This window comes from Alligator mississippiensis, chromosome 15 (assembly GCF_030867095.1).
Source record: "Alligator mississippiensis isolate rAllMis1 chromosome 15, rAllMis1, whole genome shotgun sequence".
Taxonomy (NCBI): Eukaryota; Metazoa; Chordata; order Crocodylia; family Alligatoridae; genus Alligator; species Alligator mississippiensis.
The window spans coordinates 29,082,960-29,102,359 of NC_081838.1; the positions used below are offsets into that span (position 1 = coordinate 29,082,960).

General features: G+C 48.3%; 1 protein-coding gene across 2 annotated transcripts in view; it reads left to right on the plus strand.

Moving 5' to 3' along the window:
- Positions 1–19,400, plus strand: part of LOC102559892 (serine protease 1-like) — a 29,195-nt gene that overhangs the window by 5,976 nt on the left and 3,819 nt on the right. Inside the window, exons 2-4 of one of the 2 annotated variants that reach the window (XM_059718104.1) lie at positions 2,177–2,249; positions 4,071–4,233; positions 17,801–18,054. In XM_059718104.1, the coding sequence (XP_059574087.1) occupies positions 2,213–2,249; positions 4,071–4,233; positions 17,801–18,054 (454 nt within the window). In that variant the 5' untranslated portion in view covers positions 2,177–2,212. The remainder of the gene's footprint in view (positions 1–2,176; positions 2,250–4,070; positions 4,234–17,800; positions 18,055–19,400) is intronic. The other variant, XM_059718105.1, reaches the window with a different exon arrangement.

Below are 19,400 nucleotides of genomic sequence, written 5' to 3' on the forward strand. Positions count from 1 at the left end.
ATGTCAGTCAGTTTGCAGTGTTGCTCACAGTCGGAGCTGCCTGGGGGAATGGTGGGACCCCCGGACCCTCTGTCCATTTGCCTGTCTGCTTCCCGTACCACTGGACAGCTCATCTGGGCATGCCCCAGGCTGGAATCAGACCTGCCAGGTCAGTCAGCAGCTCCGAGATTAGGGGCCCTGCCCCATAATTATGGCATCATGGAGCGCAGGCAGATTTCCACATCCCTCTGGCACATCGCCTCTGAGGGTGAGGTCCTCTTGGCTCCTGGCCCAGCCGGAGAGGCCCACTTGGGTGGAGGAGAGGGGGACCAGTAATGGAAGAAGGGGCTAGAAAGTCCAAGACATGATCCCAGGGGATGTCTGTGGGGCCAGTTTTTCCATGGTGTATATCCATAGTGAGTCCATTGAATCAACAAGGCCTAATTTTCCGCCCTCCCTCCCCCCCCCCCCAGTGTAAATCTAGAGGGACTTCACTAGGGTCAAGGGGGCTTTGGGGCTTCTGTGCCTGGCCTAAGGTGACACCTGGCAGCTAGAACCAGGAGGCGAACCCTAGTGCTGGGCTCATTAGGCAGGTGTTTCACATGGCTAGGGTCCTGCAGGCTTGATTGGGAATCATTATACCATATTTTTTATCATACAACGTGCCCCCTTGGGCTTGAAAGGCAGGATGAAGGGGGAATAAATCTCTTGCCTTGTCATGAGCAGAGACCTCCTTGTTGTCCTGTGAATTGAGGGCAGAATTTAATTCTGCTTTTGCCCCCCCTGCCCTATCCTGCCCCTGGAAACAGCTTTTACCATATTGCTCGCATATAATGCACACTCCGATTTCCAGCAGCTGGTTTTGGAGTCCTGGGAGTGCGGGGGCTGATTCCTTCCATCAATCTGGAATGACAAGGCTCCATGATGTAAATCAGCAGCGATTTCACTTGGGTCACGGGAGGGATTCTATTTTCTTGCTGGAGTGACTGCTTCGGGGTTCAGGGGTCAATTGCTCATGGGTGTCAATCAAGAGAGACTCCACTAAGGTCCTTGGTGTATACCAGGGAAGGATCAATCCACCCATGACTCCAAAAGAGTTGCTCTGGATTTAGTCCAAGGAGCAGGTGCACATTATATGCAGGAAAATAAGGTACTCAAGCACCCACTGCCCCCTTGGGAGCAAAGGAGTCTGGGAAAGCATCCCATGAGGCTGGTTCCTATAGGAGGAGGACAAGGAGAAGTCTTGCTGTGTTGCAGGGCTTGAGGTTGGTGGGAAGTGAGTGGTGTACAGCTCCAGACACTTGGGATCCATTTCTTGGGGCAAGACACTTTGGTCAGCAGCAGAAGACTGTGGGTAATGTGCTGGGCAGAAAGCAATGGATTCTGGGTTGCTTGCAGGGTGCAGCAAAGGACTGTGGGTCACTTGCAGGCAGGAACAAGGGACAGTGGGTAATTGTGAGGGGAAGCAAAGGCTTCTGGGTAGCTTGAGGGGGGGAAGAAGGGCTGTGGGCACCTTCCTGGTGAATTCTGGGTAGCTAGCCAGTGGGAGCAAGAGATTTTGGGTCATTTGGTGCTGGAAAGCAAAGGATTCTGGGTAGCAAGTTGTGGGAGCAAGGAAAGCAGAGCATTCTGAGTAGGCAGCTGGGGAGCAAAGGATGGTGGGTAATGCAGCTCCATGAAGCAAAGGCTTCTGGGTAACAGGGTGGTGGGTAATGTGGCATGGGAGAGCAAAGGCTGCTAGGTACCCAGGTGAAGACAGCAAGGGATGGTGGCTAATTTAGCAATGGAAAGCAAAGGCTTCTAGGAAGTGGGACAGGGGGTAACCTGGTGCTGGAAAGCAAAGGATGCTGGGTACCTAGTTGCAGAGAGCAAGGGATGGTGAGTAATTTAGTGGGGGAAAGCAAAGGATTCTAGGTAAGGGGCGGGTGGGTAACACCGTGCCAGAAAGCAAAGACTTCTGGGTGGCTTGAAGGGGAGCAGCACAAAGGATTAGCTGCAGGTGGGGGAACAGGAGCTTAGTGTGGCTTGCCCCAGGGGCTTGTGGGTGAGTTGGCCTGAGCAGGGGCTCATGGGGCCAGGCCGGGCTTGCTAGGAGGGCGTGTGCCTGTTGGAACAGGTCGAGCTGTCCCTGGAGCTGGCAGCCAGGGAAGGCGGGGCCAGCAGGCATTTAAGGCTGAGAAATGCTTTCCCTGCCAAGGCAACAGCCGGACACCACTTTTGGGGAGACAGAACCATGGCAGCCCTCCTGCTGCTGCTGCTGACAGCAGCTGGTGAGTGTGCGAGGGCCCTGTGAGGGATGGGGATGGGGTTGTGGGACTGGGTGGGGAAGTGGCATGTGTATGGGCATGAAGGGGGTCTGCGTGTGCGAGGCATGAGGGGTATGAGTGTGCTAGGGTGTGTGAGGGGGTGGCTGAGTGTGCTGGAGTGTGTAAGGGGGGGCTGGGTGTGCAGAGCATGAGGGATGTGAATGTCCTAGGGTATGTGGGGGTGTTGGAGGTGTCTGGGTGTGCGAGGGGAGCTGGGTATGCAGTGCATGAGGCTGTGAGTGTGCTAGGGTATGTGAGGGGGTGTCTGAGTGTGCTAGGGTGTATGAGGGGGTCTGGGTGTGCAGAGTATGAGGAGTGTGAGTATGCTAGGGGATGTGAGGGGGGCTGGTAATGTCTGAATGTGTTAGGGTGTACCTAACCATGCAAGGGGGTCGGAGTGTGTATGATGCACTAAGGTCTGAGTGTGTTGCGGGGTGCAAGGTTGTGCAAGGGAGTTGAAATGTGTATGATGAATTGAGGTGTGTGAGATGGTGTGAGGGGAGATGGGGAGATGGGTGTGCATGGAATACTGAGAGGTACAAGTGTGTTGGGGTGTCTGTGGCTGTGGAAGGGGAGAAAAGTGTGTGGCACACTCTGGTGGTGTGAGTATGTTAGGGTGTGCATAGCTGTGTGCAGGGGTCTCACTATGTGTGGTGGACTGATGTGAGTGTGTTGGGCTGTGTGAGGTTGTGTGAGGGGGATGGATGTGAGTGACATGCTTGGGGATGTGAGTGTCTTGGAATGTGCAAGGTTTGCAAGGAGGGGATGCGTGTGCATGACATGCTGACATAGTTGTGCCAGGAGCTCTGTGGCTGCCTGGCTGGGTGGGGCATTGGTGACCATGTTACCATGTTCCTGGGTGCACAAGTGGGTGCAAGGCAACACCGAGGATGCTTGTGCACTAGCATGTGAGGAGGGCACAGTAAGCATGTTATAGTGTGAGTGGGTGTGCACAAAGGCCAGGTTGGGTCTGTGCTGGGTTTCAGTGAGTGTGAGACCCTGTGTGTGCATGGGTGCATGTGCATGTGTCCCAGATGCCTGCATTCTGTGTGTGTTTGTGTGCGTGTGTGCATGCGTGTGTCCTCGATGCCTGAGTTCTGTGTATGAATGTGTTTCCATGTGTGTCAGGTACCTGGGTTCTGTGTCTGTGTGTGTGTATAGATGGGTCTGTGTCTCTGTGTGTCAGGCACCCGGGTTCTGTGTGTGTGTAGATGTGTGCGCATGTGTCCCAGATGCCTGGGTTCTGTGTCTGTGTGTGCATGTGCATGCACGTGTCCTGGAAGTGGGGAGGGGGAGGGCTGTTTGTGTGTTTGTGTGCATGTGTCCCAGATGCCTGAGTTTTGTGTCTGTGCACATGTGCATATGTGTTCCAGATGCCTCTGTGTGTGTGTGTGTGTGTTTGTAAGAAAGGAACTAGGTCCACCAACACACACGGGAGCAAGTGCTTGCATCCACATGTGTGTGAGTGTCAGGCTCTGAGTACACTTGCACCCACTCTGTGTATGTGTGTGCTTGTGCAGGTGTGTGCACAGTCCCCATGCACTCGTGCGTGCTGGTGGCTGAATGTGCAATCCCATGGGTTCTCAAGGGTTCTCGCATGTGTGTGTATCCACATGAGTGGCTGTGGCCACCTCAATGCCCAGGGCCGGGGCAGGGGCAGGAGGTGGGTAGTTGTTATTGCTTCCCCCTGAAACCTCGACACCCCCCTCCCAGGGCCCATCCCCACTTCCAGGGCCCCCAGCTTGGCCCTGATGCCCTCTCCCACCCCCCTCTGCTTCCTTCCAGTGACTGCCAGCAGTGATGAGCGGATACTGGGGGGGCACGACTGCGACCGCCGCAGACAGCCCTACCAGGTGGCCCTGATGGGGGGCTACAACAAGATCCACTGTGGGGGAGTCCTCATCGACCCCTGCTGGGTGCTCACAGCCGCCCACTGCAACACCGGCAAGTAAGGACTTCCCTCCCCTCTCCTGTGGCCTTGGTCGCCTCCTTTTGCCACTGTGCCTCAGTTTCCCTGTGGATCTCACCACCTGGGGAAGGGGGTGGTGGATCTGCGTAGCACGTGGTGTGGTTCCAATCTCAGTTAAATATGCACAGTGCCTGGCGTGGCACCAAGTCCAGCTAGGTGGAGGGCAGTGTACGGTTCTGGTGCGTTCCAGCTCTCGGATAATGGCTGGATCCACCGAGAAGTTTGAAGGACCCTATCTGTGATCCCATCTCTGTCCTGAACCTCCGCGGTCTCACCTAGATTGCAACTACACCAGACTCAAAAAGTGGGCAGTCAACAGGGAGGGGATCTCCATTGTTAGGAGATCTGTGTCACTTTTGCTTCCACCGCATCGCTAGTACCCACCCTCTCATGTACTGGTGCCCTTTATGACATCACAAGCTGATGCTAGAGAGATGGCAGTGACCTTAGATCAAAGAGGAGGTAGTGTTTGGTTGGGTACCTCACTGGCATTGAATGTAATGGAGTTGCCCTCCACCTGTATCCCCTCTTTAATAAATATGGAGTATTTATCATAAGTAACTAATCAGAGAGGAGACTCTAATCCATATGACTGCCCATACAAGATATGACCCATGGTCCATCCAAAGAAGGATCCAATGGAGAAGGTTTTGCCACTGAATGAGGAGGGAGGTTCTATTTGAAGACCCACCATCTCAGGTGCCTTCCTCCCCCAGTTCTTCAGCTGGTGGGATGCAGCTAGTGGTTGCCTTTGGTTCAAAAGCAATGTTTCCAAGGCCTCATGGAAAAACTGGAAAGGAAGACACATGAGGGAACCATACACTTATTTCCACCCCCACACCAAGTAATCTCAGGGAAGACGTGGAAGTTGGCTTTGGAGAGCCAAGGAGAGATGGTATGTGGAGAAGACCCCTTCCATGGGAAGCTTGTGGATGTCTTTGGGTTCTCCATTTGAGGACCGTGTACTCAGAGGGGGCCACAGGGTCCATTCCAGTTTGTGAAGGAGTTGCATGAGAAGGAATGACATCAAGAAAAGCTGGAAGAAGGAAATTTCTCCATTTCTTCCCTGCCTTCATTCTATTGAGTGGTTTTACAACCTCTTGAGCATCTCGGGGCTTGTCTAGACGATGGTCCTCAAGGCTCAGTTAGCTCCATCAGAAGTAGCTCAGCTCTCCCAACACAGGACTGTGTTGGGTTGCTTTGTGTTGAGTTATTTTGATAGACCTGCTGCCCCAGGACCCTACTGTCTGAACTAGAGGCTGGTCAGCCGCACCTCTGTCCCTGGAAAAATCCTGGAACAGGTCCTCAAGGAACCCATTTCTAAGCAGCTGGAGGAGAAGGTGATTAGGAGCAATCAGCATGGGTTCACCAAGGGCAAGTCATGCCTGACCAACCAGATTGCCTTCTATGATGAAATGACTATGGATACAGGGAGAGCAGTGGATGTGATCTACCTTGACTTCAGCAAGGCTTTTGATACTGTCTCCTACAGCATTCTTGCAAGCAAGCTGAGGAAGTCCAGGTTGAATGAGTGGACTGTAAGGTAGATAGAAAACTGGCAGGATCATTGGGCTCAGCAGGTAGCAGTCAATGGCTTGATGTCTAGTTGGCAACCAGTGTCAACTGGAGTGTCCCAGGGGTCGGTCCTGTGGCTGGTTTTGTTTGATATCATCATCAATGACCTGGAAGATGGCAGAGTGAACCCTCAGCAAGTTTGCAGATGACACCAAGCTGGGGAGAGTAGTAGATATACACTGGAGGGTAGGGCTAGGATTCAGAGAGACCTAGACAAATTGGAGGACTGGGCCAAAAAGAAATCTCATGAGGTTCAGTAAGGACAAGTGTAAAGTCTTGCACTTAGAATGGAACAACCCCATGCACCGGTGCAGGTTGGGAACCAATTGGCCAGACAGCAACTCTGCAGAAAAGGACCTGGGGGTGACAGTGGACAATAAACTGAAGAGGAGCCAGCAGGGTGTCCTTGTTGCCAAGAGGGCTAAAGGCATCCTGGGCTGCATTGGTAGGAGCGTTGCCAGCAAATCAAGGGAAGTGATTATTTCCCTCTATTCTGCACTGATGTAGCCACATCTGGAGTCCTGTGTTCAGTTTTGGGCCACCACTACATAAAGGATGTGGACAAATTGGAGAGAGTCCAGTGAAGGAAAAAAAATGGTTGAGGGGCTGGGACACATGACTTGTGAGAAGAGGCTGAGGGAACTGGGCTGCTTGAGTCTGTGGAACAGAAGACTGAGGGGCGATTGAATAGCAGCCTTCAACTCCCCTCAGAGTGACTGCAAAGAGGACGGAGCTGGACTGTTCTCAGTGGGGGCAGGTGACAGAACAAGGAGCAATGGCTCAAACTGCAGCAAGGGAAGTTGTATTAGCAAGAACTTTCACACTGGGAGGGTAGTAAAGCACTGGAACAGGCTTCCCAGAGAGCTGGTGGGATCTCCATCCTTGGAAGTTTTGAAGATCCAGCTAGACAAAGCTTTGGCTGGGGTGATGTAGTTGGGGCTGGTCCTGCTTTGAGCCAAGGGCTGGACTAGACATGATGTCCTGAGGTCCCTTGCAACCTGAATTATCTCTGATTCTATGATTCTGTTTTACCAGTTAAAAGGGATTAACTCAACTTGTTTTTTTCTTACTTGAAAGGGGTTAAATTGATACAACCCCATAGTTAATGGTGGCTAGGGACTGGAATGTTAGTTGTGTGGAAAACTGTAAAACATCCTGAAACATGGGATTTTAGTGTCACCATAAGTTTCTGGTGTCTGGAATCTTTGTACAGTAAGGAATGGTGCAACTTCCCCAAAATATGGATTTTTAATGTGGCTGAAGCTTCAAGAATGTGAAATTTTCATGCTGCGGGAAATGGTGAAACTTCCCCAATATGTGGAATTCTTTTGTCACTGGAAGTTTCCTGATTCTGGAATTTGAGCATTGGGGAAAAATGTGGCGTGTCCCAAAATGTGGAATTTGAATATTGTGGAAAGCTGTGGAGTTTCCCCTAACCCTGGCATTTTTTTGTTTTGAGGTAAATTGCAAGATTTTGGAGTTTTGAGGGTTTTTTCTTCCAGTTTGGAATGGAAACCTGAAAAGCTCATTATTTCCCTTTGAACAAAAATTCTAGCAAGTTTGGATTTGGACAGAGCTTTTGAAAATTAAATCTTATTTAGGTTTGATGGTGTCAACATGACTGTGTAGTTTTGCTAATAAGTTATACAATGGATTTGTATGGGATGGTTTGGATAGGGGGAATTAGACTAGATGACCCCTGGAGATCCTTGCCTCTGGTGGGGGATTGGACTAGATGACCTCTGGAAGTCCCTTCCAGTCCTACTTTCATATGATTCTATGACTCTATGACTTATTTTCTGTTGATAAGGTGAAAACACGTCTTTTGGGTGTTGTCAATTCATTGCATTTGGAGTGTAGAGGATCATAGGAAAGTTGGGCTAGAAGGGACCTCACAAGGTCACGTCCAGTCCAGCCCCCTGCTCAAGGTAGGAGCATCTCTGACTAAACCATCTCAGCCAAGTATCTGTCCAACCTGCTCTGGAAAATTTTCAAGGATGGAGATTCCACCACCCGTTTCAATGCTTGATCACCCTCAGAGGCAGAAAGTTCCTCCTCATCTCCAACCTCAGTTTTCCTTGATGAAGTTTGGGGCTGTTGTTCTTAGTCTTGTTCCCTGCAGCCACAGAGAAAAGTCATCTCCATCCTGTCTGAAATCACCCTGCAGAGATTTGAAGACTGTTATTAATCCCCACCCCCCCTGTCTTGTTTTAACCAGACTGCAACATAACATAACATAATGTATTAACATCACATCACGTAATCTGATTCTGAAATGAAATGACATTATCAAAATGAAATGTTTTGATGTATGAGCAACAATGTGGTATGGTATTGTCTGGTGTTGCATCCAATGTCCTGCTACGTCCTGTTGCAATGCAGTTTGAATAAGCACATGACAGATGTTCAGGGATTGTAAAATTAGTGTTGCCTTTATCCATCCTCTCAGCCAGGTGAATCAGACCTTCCGACGGCAGGGCGAGTGCAGGTTTAAACACATATCCAACCTGCATTTCTGTTTTGCTCCTTTTTTAGAAGCACTTACATCAAGGCCTCGCAGTTGCCTGCCTATGATCAATCACGTTTGGTGCCATGCACTTTGCAATTTGCTGATTAAGGAACTTCTTTAATTACATCTTTCCTACACGTCTTCCCAGACATGTCCCAGATTTTGGTTGTGGCGTCCTATGTGCTTTTCTTATCTACTGCAGCAGGATGTTCCATCACGGGCTGTTCTTGAACAGGTTCTTGAACCAGAGTCTTCCAAGCCTGCTGAAGGCAGGATGTTATCAAGGCAGAGACTGAGGTCTCTGCCTTGATATGGAAAGTTGGGCTGGACGGGACCTCACGAGGTCACAGCTAGTCCGCCCCCGTTCTTGAGGCAGGCTCAACCCTAATTAAACCATCCCAGCCATATGTCTTTCCAACCTGGACTTGGGAAACATCCATGGATGGAGATTCCACCACCTCTTTTTACTAGCCTGCTCCAATACTTGACCAACCTCAGAGTCAGAATGTTTCTCCACATCTCCAGCCTCAGCTTCCCTTGTTCCAGCTTGAGTCCATTACTCCTTGTCCTGTCCTTGATAGCCACAGAGAAAAGCTCGCCTCCATCATTCACTGTCATCACCCTTCAGGGATTCAAAGACTGTGATTAAATCACCCTCAGGCTTCTCTTCTCCAGATTCAATCACCCTAGTTCTTTCAGACTTTACTCATCACTCCTATTTCCCAGGCCTCCAATCACTTTTGTTGCTCTACACTGGACTCTTTCCAATATGTCCACCTCCTTCTTGAAGTGTGTGTGTCAGGGGGAAGTATTTGAGGGCATCCTTGAGGTCTAGGGGTTTGTGGGGTGAGAGGGGGGTTGTGTAGGTTGGATGAACCCTTGTATGGGCTTGTTCAAAGAGGGCTGATCCTGCCTATTCAGAGGGCTGGACTGGATGTGACCTCTGTGAGAGCCTAGATAACCTGATTTAGCTATGACTCTACTGTTTTGTACCCAGATTAATGTTTTGGGATTGAGTGCACTGTTTGCAGTGATGCCCAACTGGGTGGAGCCACCTTCACTTGGGAGGATGGGATTAGGGTTTGAAATGACCTTGATCCAAACAACCTTGACCTTTACAACACCCACAAAGGATGAAAAGGTGTCACTGAGGAGGGAACCATAACACACACACATACAAATTGGCAAGCAACAAGATGAGGAAAGCCAGAAAGGAGCCAGGGCTGGAAGTATCTTTAAATCACATCCACATGATAGATATGAGTCACTGGTTTAATTAGTGTTGCCAAACCAGCTAAGGGCATCTTGGGTTGTATGATTAGATGCAAGGCAAGGCACGGGAAAGGAGTTGTTCACTCTTCGCAGCACTTGAATGCTCTGCCCAGTGCATACATCTTTAAGGAGTGGTGACAGCATTGGAACAAGCCCAACAGAAAGCGACTAAAATGGTTCAACACTTAGAAAGGTTGTTTAGCCTGCAGAAGAGACAACTGATGGGGGACATGTGATAAACCATCTCCAACGCAACAAGAAAGAGGATGGTGGTTGATTCTTCTCTGTGCCTGGGACAACATCAAAGGGGTGACAAGGAATATGGAGATTGGAGATGAGGAAGAATTTTCTAACCATGAAAGAGGTCTGGCATTGGGACGGGCTGCCCAGGAAGGTGGTTGAGTCTACATCGTTGAATGCATTTAAGAGTAGGTTAGAGAAATATGGCTGATCCTCCCTTGAGGTTGGACTAGATACAACCTCCCAATGGCCCTGCCAGTCTTAAGATGGGATGATAAAAATGGGGAGGAATACAGTATTTTTTGTTAAGGCTGAAATTTATTCCATATTGACTTTTTTTCTAACCAAAAGAAATGATGATTTTCACATTGCAGTTAAATGTTTCTCTCCAGTCTCTTCAATTTGATATCCTAATTTTTTTTCAGGCATCAAAGACATGGCTATCCAAAATATATCAGCCCCAAAGAATTTTTGTTTTAAAGATCTTGTGGAAGGAGAATTTTAAAGCTCTCCATTCTCGTGGCGTTTTGGAATGTAAAAATGTTAGAATGGAGAATTTCTTCTTAAAAATATGGGGAAAAATTCTATTTTGCCCAAACTAGAAAATCTAGGTCTGTTTCAAAGATATCTACCTGGGATTTATTGAGCTTATATTATCAACCTTTTACAGAAGCAGGGTGTTGGCTGCTGTGGTCCCCCTGCTTTCCCTGTGGCAGGTCCAGGTGTGATGTCTTGTGTTGTTGTGGTAGGGGTGATGGTAATTTTATGAAGAGATTAGATGATGGATGTGTGTGGGATGGTTTGGACCGGGTTGATCTTGCCCCAGGCAGGGGGTTGGATTAGATGTGACAGTCCTGTTTCTCTATGACTCTGTAACTACAACTATGACCTCTGGAAGTCCCTTCCAACCCTACTTCTCTATGACTCTATGACCATGACTCTATGGCTATGAGTATGACCTCTGGAGGTCCCTTCCAGCCTGACTTCGCTGTGGTTCTATGGTTTCTTTTAGCATTTTCTGTCATAGGGAATTTCAAATGGTTTTCATTTTGTGGTGGTTTGTGGGAAGAAGGGTCCAAATGGAGTAAAATGGAACATAAAATGCCCACGAGACACTAGATTTTCATCAAATGAAGCATTAGCTTTCAGTGACCTTTCCAGGACAGTGTATATGGAACCACTGAGTTGGCCACACACCAGTATCCCGCTCTTGGCTTTACTAGTTTAATTGAAAGGAAAGGCAGGTGTTAGTATGTTGGCTGTAGGAGCTGCTAGAGGAAGGGAAATCATCTATCTGTCTATCTATTGGACGATCAGGGTCAAAGAGTTCAATCTACCCTAGCATGGAGTGGACCTCAGTTCTACAACTTTTTGGCAACATCTTCTCCACCAGTGGTAAGAGTAGCACACCCTTTAAGGTCCTATTCTGCCCAAAGCCATTAGTACCCTAGAGGTTGCCAAGTTATTTAACAACCCCCCAGCAGTCAGCATTAGCAGTCACAGGTAGAATCATCTACTGTAAATCACGGTAGCAGGCAGACAGGACCTAACCTCCATTTTTCACTTTTCATCTTTCTGGGGGGGGGGGGGGTTGTTTGTTTGGTTGGTTGGTTGTTGCTTTTTTTTTTTTAAGAGATAAAAATGAGAACAAAAAGCATGTTTTATGTCATGGGGCTTTTCAAACATTCCAGTTCTCACGAGTTTTGGAACCAGGTGAGAACAGAGAATTGTTTTCTCCCTGAAAAAAAAATTGAAAATCTAGGTCTGTTTCAATAAAAGTCAAAAGCTTCCTTTTAGCATTTTCTGTCATGGGGAAATTCTTTCTTTCTTTCTTTCTTTCTTTCCTTCTTTCTTTCTTTCTTATAGATATATTCATTTAATGGCACACACACATGCCATATTCTTTTGAAACATTCATGTGATGGCATATATCAAGGACAATAAAAAGTCCTTTTTCAGATATGTGGGGAGCTGGAGGAAAAGCAGGGGCAACGTTGGACCCCTGCTGAACCAGATGGGACAACTGACAACTGACGCCCAGGAAAAAGCCAACCCATTAAATAGGTACTTTGCGTCGGTCTTTCATCAGCCCCATGGGACGCCCATGCCCACTACGGGACAGGGAAGTCCAGGTGAGGGTGATCCCCTGCCCTCCATTGATGCTGACTTCGTGAAGGGACATCTTGAGAAGCTGGATACCTTCAAGTCAGCCGGCCCTGACAATCTACACCCCAGGGTACTCAAGGAGCTGGCGAGCATCATAGCCCAGCCTCTAGCGCGGATCTTTGAAAACTCTTGGTGCTCTGGTGAAGTGCCCGAAGACTAGAAGAAGGCCAACGTGGTGCCTATCTTCAAGAAAGGGAGGAAAGTGGATCCGGCTAACTATAGGCCCATCAGCCTGACTTCTGTCCCGGGGAAGATCTTAGAAAAGTTTATTAAAGAGGCCATCCTTAATGGACTGGCCGACACCAACATCTTAAGGGATAGCCAGCACGGGTTTGTCGTGGGTAGGTCTTGCTTGACCAATCTCATTTCCTTCTACGACCAGATGACCTATCACCTGGACAAGGGAGATGAGATTGATGTCATATATCTTGACTTCAAAAAAGCCTTTGACCTGGTTTCCCATGATCACCTCTTAGAGAAACTGGCCAATTGTTGCCTTGGGTCCTCCACGATCCACTGGCTGGAAAATTGGCTCTGGGGTCGGACCCAGAGGGTAGTAATTGATGGAAGTCACTCATCGTGGTGTCCTGTGACCAGTGGGGTCCCCCAAGGCTCTGTCCTTGGACCCATACTGTTCAACATCTTCATTAATGATGTGGACACTGGAGTCAGAAGCGGACTGGCCAAGTTTGCTGACGACACCAAACTTTGGGGCAAAGCATCCACACCAGAAGACAGGCGGGTGATCCAGGCTGACCTGGACAGGCTCAGCAAGTGGGCGGATGAGAATCTGATGGTGTTCAACGCCGATAAATGCAAGGTTCTCCACCTTGGGAAGAAAAACCCGCAGCATCCTTATAGGCTCGGCAGTGCTATGTTGGCTAGCACTATGCAAGAAAGAGACTTGGGGGTCATCATTGACCACAGGATGAACATGAGCCTGCAATGCAATGCTGCGGCTAGTAAAGCGACCAAAACGCTGGCTTGCATTCATAGATGCTTCTCAAGCAAATCCCGAGACGTCATTCTCCCCTTGTACTCGGCCTTAGTGAGGCCGCAGCTGGAGTACTGCGTCCAGTTTTGGGCTCCACAATTCAAAAAGGATGTGGAGAAGCTTGAGAGAGTCCAGAGAAGAGCCATGCGCATGATCAGAGGTCAGGGAAGCAGACCCTACGATGACAGGCTGAGAGCCCTGGGGCTCTTTAGCCTGGAAAAGCGCAGGCTCAGGGGTGATCTGATAGCCACCTACAAGTTTATCGGGGTGACCACCAGTATCTGGGGGAACGTTTGTTCACCAGAGCGCCCCAAGGGATGACGACTAGGTCGAATGGTCATAAACTACTACAAGACCATTTCAGGCTGGACATAAGGAAGAATTTCTTTACTGTCCGAGCCCCCAAGGTCTGGAACAGCCTGCCGCTGGAGGTGGTTCAAGCGCCTTCATTGAACACCTTCAAGAGCAAACTGGATGCTTATCTTGCTGGGATCCTGTGACCCCAGCTGACTTCCTGCCCTTTGGTCAGGGGGCTGGACTCGATGATCTTCCGAGGTCCCTTCCAGCCCTAATGTCTATGAAATCTATGAAATATATATATATGCCAACAAATGAATATATAGAGATATACATAGGCGAATGCACGCGCACACACACACACACACACACACATATGTATAGATATATATATCTATATATTCATATATATTCAGATATATATATTATATTCATATCATTCTCCTATCTATATTTATATATTCATATATATTCATATATATATATATTATATTCATATATATTCTATATATTCCTATAATCCTGCCTCAGGCAGGGGGTTGGACTAGATGTGACCTCTGGAGGGCCCTTTCAGTCCAACTTTCCCATGATCCTAAAAGGGCTAGGGGGTCAAAGGTACAACTCCACATGGCTCTGTTGGAGTGTAAACCAGGTCTCCCTCTATTAGGGTTAATGAAGCAGAGGCCAGTGGGTGTGCCTTAGTTTCCCCTACCTACACCCATCTTACTTAGCACCACACTCCTTGATCAGCTGCTCACCTGGGCAATACGCCCACACATCCAATGGTGTGAAGTTGCCCTGCCCTCCATGAACTGCCATGACTGGGGTTCCTGGCAGGACTGGGGATCCACCCTTCTAGGCATCGTGTTGCAAGCTGCTGTGGGTGAGGATGAGGGTTCAGGGAGCCTGAGAGGGCAGAAAAGGCCAGGAGAATGCATTTATAACCTTTACAACCTGGGAGGAGTCTAGCACAGGGATCATGGCCCTCTGACATCCAGAAATCTGGTGGCCTGAATGTCTCAAGCTCCTGGGATGCATGTGTCCAACCTGAGATCTCTCAAAGTCTAGTTGACAACCAGCATCAAGTGGAGTCCTCCACGGGTTGGTCCTAGGGCTGGTTAGGTTCAATATCTTCATTAACAATCTGGAAGATGGGATGCAAGTTTGTGGATGACACCAAGCTGGGAGGAGTAGTAGATATGATGGAGGGCAGGGCTAGGACTCAAAATGACCTAGACACATTGGAGGATCGGGCCAAAAGAAATCTCATGAGGTTCAGTAAGGATAAGTGCAAAGTCCTGCACTTAGGACGGGACAATCCCATGCACCGGGATAGGCTGGGGGCTAAGTAGCTAAGCAGCAGTTCTGTAAAAAGAACCTGGGGGTTACAATGGGCAAGAAGCTGAAGACAAGCCAACAGTGTGCCCAGGATGCCTAGTGGCATCCTGGGCTGCATTGGTAGAAGCATTGCCAGCAGATCGAGGGAAATTATTCTTCCCCTTCATTCGGCACTAGTGAGTCCACATCTGGAGTCCTATATCCAATGTTGGACCCCCCACTACAGAAAGGATGTGGACTCATTGGAGGGTAACAAAAATGGTTGGAGGATGGGGCACATGACTTGTGAGGAGAGGCTGAGGAAATTGAGCTTATTTAGTGTGGAGAAGAGAAGACTGAGAGGGGATTTAATAGCAGCTTTCAACTACCTGAAGGAGGGTTGCAAAGAAGATGGAGCTGGACTGTTCTCATTGGGGGCAGATGACAGAACAAGGAGCAATGGGCTCCAGTTTCAGCAAGGGAAGTTGAGGTTGGATATTAGAAAGAACTTTCTCACTAGGAGGGTAATAAAGCACTGGAACAGGTTACCCAGAGAAGTGGTGGAGTCTCCATCCTTGGGTTTTGAAGGCTTGGCTAGACAAAGCCTTAGCTGGGATGATGTAGTTGGGGCTGGTCCTGCTTGGAGCAGGGGGTTGAACTAGATGTGACCTCCTGAGGTCCCTTCCAACCCTCATGCTCTATGATTCTAAGAACTTCATGGCGGCTTTTAAGTGCTGAAACCAAACAAGGTAGCAGGTGGGTAGGGGAGAAAGAAGATCACAAACCTGCTGGAAAATACCTGAGATCAGTGGCAGCTCTGAAAGCATCTGGTTGTCCTTAAGACTCAGGAGGTTGTTGTACCAGCATTGCCGAGGTGGGCTCCAAAACAGCGGGGGTTGTCCAAAGAACCCTGAGACTAGTACCAAAAATCCTACCATATTTGCTCACCTACACGTGCTCTGGACTATAATACACCCCTTGCTTTTGAAACACGGGGTGAAGAAAGGAAGATCTTTCCTTGTGACTGAGTTACAGCCATGAGGGCAGTTCCTTGGATTGCTTCAGATTCCACTTTTGCCCAGCAAAGGGCAGAAATGGCTCTTAATGCATTTCCTCACATATAATATGTATTCCAAGTCCCATCAGCTGAGGGGTTTTTTGTTTTGTTTTTTAGGGAAAAGCTGTGCATTGTGTGCCAGGAAATATGGTAATAACCCTGTTGCCTTGAAAATCCTGAGACTGAGAAAAGTCTCCCCTCCTTGCCGTTCATCCTCAGTTATCCTTGGATGTTTCTAAGAGCCGGGGGAAGGGAGATGATTTAGTTGTGGATGAAGCTGTCAGAAGCTGGGGTTAGACTAGACATGATCTCCTGAAGGCCTGGCAAGCTGAGCTGCTCTATGATTCAATAAGATTACATGAGGCTTGGATAAGCTGGGCCTAAAGTGGGGGCTAAAATACTGAGAGCATCATCACAGATCAGGAGATATCCAGCACTTCCTTAAAGCTAGAAGATAGCACCCTAGAACCCACAGGCCGAATCTGGCCCATCAAGTGACTACTCAGCCCACAGGGCTTAGGGGTGGGTGGCAGGGGTCTTATCTCCCCAATCTGTATTTCCACATTGTCTCTCTAGGCTGAGTGATGCCACTATTTTCTTGTAATTTAGTCTCTAATGTTTCTGGCTCCAGGAGGTACCTGAAACATGGGTAGATGTACTTGAGGGAAAAGGAAGATGATGGAGAATCCAAGCTTTTGGCCACCTTTTTCATTAGAAAGGATGACTTTTGGAGGGGAAAAGAGCCCACATGAAAATGGGCAATAACTTGAGTTGGACATACCCATTTTTGGTCAGTGCTGGAATCTGAAACCTTCATGTAAGATGGAGCTTCATGCCCTCCACCCCTCTGCCATTCTTCTTGTTGAACCCCCTCTGTATCCCATAATGCTTCAGGGCTCTTCTTTTTGGCTGAAGGTGGCCACAGTGCATTATGGGAAGGGGTACAGGCCAAGGCTGCCTGAGCTCCTGAAGGGCCCTCCATGGGCTCCATCGTTGGAATATGATGCACCATAGAGCTTAAGGGGAATGTCCCACTTGCAGTGCATTGCGGGTAATGTAGTCTGAACTTTTCAATGGTTCCATGCTAGGCCTCCAGCTGTGTAGATGAACATGGGCAGAGACTGGTACTGCTTGGGGGGCTGCCTTGGCCCTGATCCCAGCTGGGGCAGGGGCTGGCACTGCCTGGGGATCTCTACAGCACCTGGTGTCACCCCCATCCTATCTGGACTGGATCCCTTGTCCTTAGGGGTGTTCATCTGGGACTTTTTCAGTGGTTCTACAAGTTAAGGCATTGCATTGATGGGTAAACTGAGGCCGGAGGCAACAGGAGGAGGCAACAACAGGACGGCAGCCTAAGTCCTGCAAAAAAGGCTATTTTTTGTCTTTTTTGGCAGTGGAACCCCCCCCCCCCCTTTTTTTTTTTTCAACCCCAAAATATCTGGGTTTTCCAAACAAATTGGTTTTAGCCTGGACAGAAGTTCTACAAAGCAATTGATTTCCCAAAGGAAAACCTTGTACATTTTTTTAAACTCAAATCTGCGTTTGAAAATCAAGCTGTGCCCATGCATTGTTTGAACTAGATAGGTTGCTGGACTGGATGACCTCTTGAGGTCCTTTCCAGCCCTGCTTGATTCTATGTACAAATACACACACACAATGCACATGCATGCATATATATTTATGCCTGCATGTGTATATATGTATGTTCATATACATGTGTGTGCACACACAACCACACAACCACATATATGCGCATATGTATGTGCACACACATGTATATGAACATACATACGCATGCAGGTATAGACTGATGTGCACATACATATATATATACACACATATGTATGCACACACACATATAAACATATACATATACACACATACATGCGCGCATGTGTATGTACACTTAAATATATACACACACCTACCTACACGACACATATGAACATACATACACATGCACACAAACCTATGTACATGCACATACACATATGTGAATGTATGCATATGTACACACACACATACATGCATACTTATGTGTTCTGAAACAGCGTGATGTGACATGATATGACATGTGACATGACATGATAGATGATGTCATCTTGTCTGCCGCCTCCAGGTCCATTCCCATGCGTATGGGAGACTACAGCCTCAGTAAAAATGAGGGGACAGAGCAGTGCATCACATCAGCCAAGGCCTTCCCCCACCCCAACTACAACAGCAATACTCATGACAGCGACATCATGCTCCTGAAGCTGGCCAACCCCATCCACATCACGGAGTATGTTGACTATGTCAACATCAGCACAGCATGCCCAGCTCTTGGCATCAGCTGTTTGGTGTCTGGCTGGGGCACCACCGACAGCCCCGAAGGTAAAGGATGTGGAAGGGGGTGGATGGATGGGTGAATGGCTGGACAAATTGATAGTCCAGCAGAGGTCAACAAAAATGGTTCAGGGGCTGGGAAACATGACTTGTGAGGAGAGGCTGAGGGAACTGGGCTTCTTTAAATCTGCAGAAGCGAAGCCTGAGGCAGGGATTGAATAGCAGTCTTGGGTGGTTGCAAAGAGGATGGAGCTGGACTCTTAGTGGTGGTAGATGACAGAACAAGGAGCAATGGGCTCCAGTTGCAGCAAGGGAAGTTGAGGTTAGAAATTAGGAAAAACTTTCTCATGAGAAGGGTAGTAAAGCACTGGAACAGGTTACCCAGAGTGGTGGTGGGATCTCCATCCTTGGAGATTTTTAAGACTCAGCTAAACAAAGCCTTAGCTAGGATGATGTGGTTGGGGCTGGTTCTGCTTTAAGCAGGGGGTTGAACTAGATGTGACCTCCTGAGGTCACTTCCAGCCCTCATTTTATATGATTCCGTGATTCTGTGTGTAAGGGGATGGATGGATGGATGGATGGATGGATGGATGGATGGATGGATGGATAAGGGGGTGGATGGGTGGGTGAGTGTGTATGGACATGGACGGATGGTTATAGGGATGGGTAGGAGTGTATGAGGATAGATGGATAGTTGTATATGGGGATGGATGGATGGAAATGTATGAGGATAGATGAATGAAATCAGATGGATGGATGGAAATGTATAAGGATAGATGAATCAAGTCTGAAAATAGATGCATGAATTCATGGAAGGATGCATGGATGGATATGTGTGAAGATATATCAATGAAGGAGCCTGAGGGTGCATGGATGGATAGATGGATATTTATGAGGATAGATAAATGAAGTAGTCTGAAGATGGATGGATGGATGGATGGATATGTGTAAAGAGAGATGAATGGAGGGAGGGATGAATGGATAGGTGTGTATGAGGATAGATGAATGGAGGTGTGTGAAGGTGGCTGGATGTGCATAGACCAATGGCTGGAGGGAAGAATGGAGTGATATTCTTTGGGACATTGATTTCAATTTTTGCAGCTGTATCAAACCTGATCCAAAGCTTGACACTTTGTGTGACTGGCAAATAGCTAGCTTTTTATAATTGTTATTTAATAATGTATCTGTCTCTCTGTCTCTGTCTGTCTCTCTCTCTCACACACACACCCACACCCACACATACAAACAGAGTCTTTTCTACCCCAAAAGCTACTGAAACATTGCCAGGTTTTAAAACTCAGGCAAAACTTTTAACTTTGTCTGCCCCCCCCCCCGCCTCCTCCCCTCAGACCCCCAAACAAGCCCCACATGTTGAGATTTCCACACTCTAGCAT